General features: G+C 43.0%; 1 protein-coding gene across 1 annotated transcript in view; it reads left to right on the top strand.

Moving 5' to 3' along the window:
- The first annotated feature begins 159 nt into the window (after nt 1-159).
- slc35d1a (solute carrier family 35 member D1a) overlaps nt 160-4,493 on the top strand; it is a 6,221-nt gene continuing 1,887 nt past the window's right edge. Inside the window, exons 1-9 of the mRNA XM_031868308.1 lie at nt 160-386; nt 477-544; nt 1,663-1,734; nt 1,896-1,964; nt 2,215-2,317; nt 2,989-3,081; nt 3,590-3,657; nt 3,917-3,995; nt 4,078-4,160. Coding sequence (XP_031724168.1) covers nt 300-386; nt 477-544; nt 1,663-1,734; nt 1,896-1,964; nt 2,215-2,317; nt 2,989-3,081; nt 3,590-3,657; nt 3,917-3,995; nt 4,078-4,160 — 722 coding nt within the window. The 5' untranslated portion in view covers nt 160-299. The remainder of the gene's footprint in view (nt 387-476; nt 545-1,662; nt 1,735-1,895; nt 1,965-2,214; nt 2,318-2,988; nt 3,082-3,589; nt 3,658-3,916; nt 3,996-4,077; nt 4,161-4,493) is intronic.

Here is a 4,493-nt window from a genome sequence, read left to right as displayed (position 1 = left end):
TATATATATAAAATGCTTTTCCTGCACTGTTTTCTTAATTCTTTTTTACAAACAAACATCACTACCTGAAAGCAGGTAAATATTTTATTTATTGTGGATTTTTTACTTTTTTACTTATTTAATATTATTTACTGTTTTATTACTTATTTATAATACTTGTTTTGATCTTGTTTTTTTTACTATGTCTCTTGTTTGCACTATCCACTATGCTGCTGTAATCCTGTAAATGTCCCTAGTAAAGGATTATCTTACTTAACTTATCTTTATCTATCTCTTTTCCTCTTTGAATATGTGTGCAGATGTTGGCCACAGTGGTCGTGCTGTGGGTGGGCAAGGCTTCGAGGGTGATCACCTTCCCAGACTGCGATGAGACCATACCTCGCAAGGTGAGCGAGTCCACCTATTCCTCCATCAATCAATAAAGAAATGACTTCCCCTTCACCATTTACTCGTGTATGTTTCCTTTGTTCTTACAGACGTTCCCTCTGCCTCTCCTCTATGTGGGAAATCAAATCACGGGTCTGTTTGGAACCAAAAGGCTGAAGTGAGTCCTCCTCTCTAAACCTTTTCTTATGACTGTTAAAGGGAAGTTATTTAAATGTCGTTATGAGCTCGTTGGGTTCTTTATTTTCCGTCCTGGTGGAAGCTCGGCTTGCAGCAGAGCGCAGATAAACACAGAGTGCTTTTTAAATGCACATGAATAACCCGTCTATGATCAGAACATAAGGCTCCATAAAAGGGTTATTCATGTCCACGTAAACACACTCATCGACTGTACAACCGTACGAGGCTCAACACTAACTTTTAAAAATGGTTTGCCAGGCTGGCAACATATGGTTGCCATTTATAGTCGACTTATAGTTTGAGTGTTTAAGATACTTTGCAGTTATGAGTCAGCTTGATAATGGAAAACCGTAGTCAGTGGGTGTGCCGGCTCCTGCAGCCTTCACTGTGTTCTGTCCTTGAGGTTGTGCTTCGTGCCCCTCTAGCCTCGTGGTTCTGTAGGTTGTGCTACGTTGAGCTGGTGAATTGGATGTGTCACATATTTTCACAGTCAAACAACTTAGTTTGTTTCGCCATTTTCTCTAAAACAGATGCCTGTGCACGAGTTAACGCACCAACTGGTTATGACTGTTAACAGCATTTGTTTTATTAGAAATGTATGTATTATGGGTTGTGCTGTTTGCTGTCCCTATTTGCTTTATGTTAAAATGTGGTTGCCACTGATGACAACCAAAGGCCAAGAGTTGGTTACCAATTACTCAAAATGTTGGCCAATGGCAACCTGGAAACCCTTACTGTCAATCCCTGCTGTACAACAATAAAGTCTAGAAAAGGATGTAAAACATTGTGAATACTAAAAGGTACTATTGGATAAGTTAAAGTGCTAAGTGTGAGCAAAATGTGCAAGGTAACAATTACCTTTTGTGCAAATAAAGCATGTTTATTGCACTAGGGACAAAGGAGAATTTAAATCTATCGCGTTTCACTCTGGGAAACCTGTACCTCCTGACTGAAAGGAGAAGATCTAATGTCACCCAGTCTTTTTCTTGTGTTGGACGTTAAGGATCCAAGTTAAAGGGTTAAAACTGACTCAATGAGACATCACTGTGGCTGTTGATGTTTGGCCGAGTTAAAGCAGTTTGTGTCCTCTTCCACCAGCCTGCCGATGTTTACCGTCCTCCGGAGGTTCTCCATCTTGTTCACGATGCTGGCTGAGGGAATTCTGCTCAAGTAAGAAGGCAAACACTCATGACCGATGACCCATTTGCATTCACTGGTTCCTTTTCTTACTCAGCAGGACACCGAGCCCCTCCTCTTTGCACTGTACAGGAGGCTTTTGATTGGCTGCCGGATAGAATTTCATTGCTCTGCTGTCTTTGACCTTTTGGCAGGAAGACATTCTCCAGGCCCGTCCAGCTGACAGTATTTACAATGATCCTCGGGGCGTTCATAGCCGCAAGGTGAGTCCTGCTGCATCCAGGTGTCTCTGCTGTTAACCACACAAGACTTCCCTTCACTACAAAGGGTCGTGCTGCCCTGATTTACGTACTCACCTAAGTGATGTTGACTTAAGGGTCATTACACACATATTGTATATCTGTAGTTAAAGGAGCCCCGCGGACACTAAACATGCCACGGGCCGAGTCCTTACTGACAGAACTCTTATTTACTTCCCCTACACTTTCTGATCCTCTCATCTCTTGTCCGTAGTGCGGACTTGTCGTTCGACCTGCAAGGTTACGTGTTCATCCTCCTGAACGACGTGCTGACTGCAGCCAACGGAGCCTACGTGAAACAAAAATTAGACGCCAAGGTTTGTGGCAGCGCCGTCTGATGAATGGTGACCATTGTCGGGGCCCGGTGCTGTTTTTGGCATTGAGCTTGAGCGTTGGTGAATGTAGAGAACCTCAACTGTCCTTAAATGTCTGGCTTAAAGGTGCCCTGTGTTCGCAAACACCCACGAGCCGCTTCTTCTCATCCCCCACTAAGTTGATTTGATTATCACTGTTTTATATCTTGTTTTTGTTTTAACTGTAAGCTTAATGGCAGTTTGCCCGTTGAATCAGAAACGTCTTGTAGCTCGTTTTACTCATTTTCTACGTCACATGAGCAGCTCTGCTCTCACGTTACAGCAGACGCGGAACTGGATCCAATTTTAGTCTGTGATGTCTGCAGGGCACCATCTGCTAATGTGGCACAAGACGTGTGTGTGTGTGTGTGTGTGTGTGTGTGTGTGTGTGTGTGTGTGTGAGTGTGAGTGAGAGAGATATTGTGAGGCAGTGAAAGACGGAGCCACGTAAAACAGAGAACCGGTCGGTTCTAGGTGGTGCAGCGGGCCGGCCATGCTGCATGACATCTGCATGCTAGTTAGTGAGGAATGCTCTGGAGGATTTGTGAATAACCCTCTCTGTTCTGTTCTGGCTCCGTGTATTATTTTTACGTCCCTGCCCATCTGTTTCTCTATGCTCTCTCTCTCTCTCACAGGAGTTGGGGAAATATGGATTGCTGTATTATAATGCATTATTTATGATCGTTCCCACTGTGCTGTTGGCTCACGTGACGGGAGATATGCAGAAGGTGAGTAGTTTGACGTCTCTTTAAGCTCTATTTCTCATTTAATTCCATGAAACCTCCAAACATCCTAAATTCATGGAAGATTTGTGTTGAAACCATGAACCTTCTTTGTGCTGATCAGTTATTTACTAGTTGAAGTGAGTGCACATGTGTGTCTGCATTGGCTGTGTGCCTTAACATGGGCGGCCTGTTAGTTGGTCATTGTTGGCAGAGACCTTCTGGTTTGCCCAGCTGGGGCCCAGCAGCCAGAGAGGCACAAAGCTGCTATTATGCTCCTAGTGGAGTTATTACAGAAGCGCCCACAGCCCAAACACCTCACACTGCTACCCTTTTAAAGCTTTTACACACTCTGTGTGGAATTTGTAAGTATGTTAATGTTAGTTCCATAAGGAATTACTTTACTTTTTTTACTAAATAACTGAATATTTTGAACTGAAATGATTGTAAATGCATAATTGCCCCCATATCCACTCTTATTATATGCTTTGTGTGTTTGTGCTTCTCTTCTCAGGCGGTGGAATATGACGGATGGTCAGATAAGTTTTTCCTCACCCTGTTCATCCTCTCTTGCATCATGGGGTAAGAATACGAGCCTAGGCTTATTTGTGACGTGTTTGCATGCACACGGATCGTGTTTAGTGCCAGCGTTGAACATCTGGATAGTAACAGATATTTGTCATTATTCTATCAGGGAAGTCTAGATTCTGGGCCTTGACTTGAGCAGTGTGAAGCTCACAATGAGCCTTTGTCTGCCACGTTGCGTTAACATTGTGAAACCTTGACTTGGTGCTTGAACATGAGTCGTGCTTATTAATATGATGACGTGGTTGTTTTGCAGGTTTGTTCTGATGTATTCCACTGTGCTCTGTACACAATACAACTCTGCATTAACGACTACGATCGTAGGCTGCATCAAGGTAAGCTGTGGATTAATAACTGAATGCACTAAAAGAAGAAGAAGAAAGAACTTAGTTTAATTCATACTTTGTTCATTTTCAGAATGTTTTGGTGACGTACATTGGGATGGTGTTCAGTGGAGACTACATCTTCTCTTGGACTAACTTCATCGGTTTGAATATCAGGTATTCTATTTCGGGTATATTAGCTAAATAAGTGATGACAAAACACCAGTCGTGATTGCACAGACAGAAAACCCTCATTAGACGGGCTCCTTAGGAGAAGATCGGTGGTGACAGCCTGATGATGGTGCAGTAAGCATTAGAAAGTTCACTGGAAGCTCTGCATTTAGAATATACGCCACACAGACGCTTACGGGCTTCATGAAGGAATGAATTATCTTCATTTATTTACAATTATTTATTTGGGCTTTTTCGGCTAAAATCTCTCCCTCTCTGGCTGGCTACATTCTCTCTCTCTCTCTCCCTCGCTCCCTGGCTACTTTCTCTCTCTCTCTC

Source organism: Anarrhichthys ocellatus, unplaced genomic scaffold, assembly GCF_004355925.1.
Source record: "Anarrhichthys ocellatus isolate YVR2014 unplaced genomic scaffold, GSC_Weel_1.0 scaffold42, whole genome shotgun sequence".
Taxonomy (NCBI): Eukaryota; Metazoa; Chordata; class Actinopteri; order Perciformes; family Anarhichadidae; genus Anarrhichthys; species Anarrhichthys ocellatus.
This window is presented reverse-complemented; position numbering and strand designations above follow the sequence as displayed.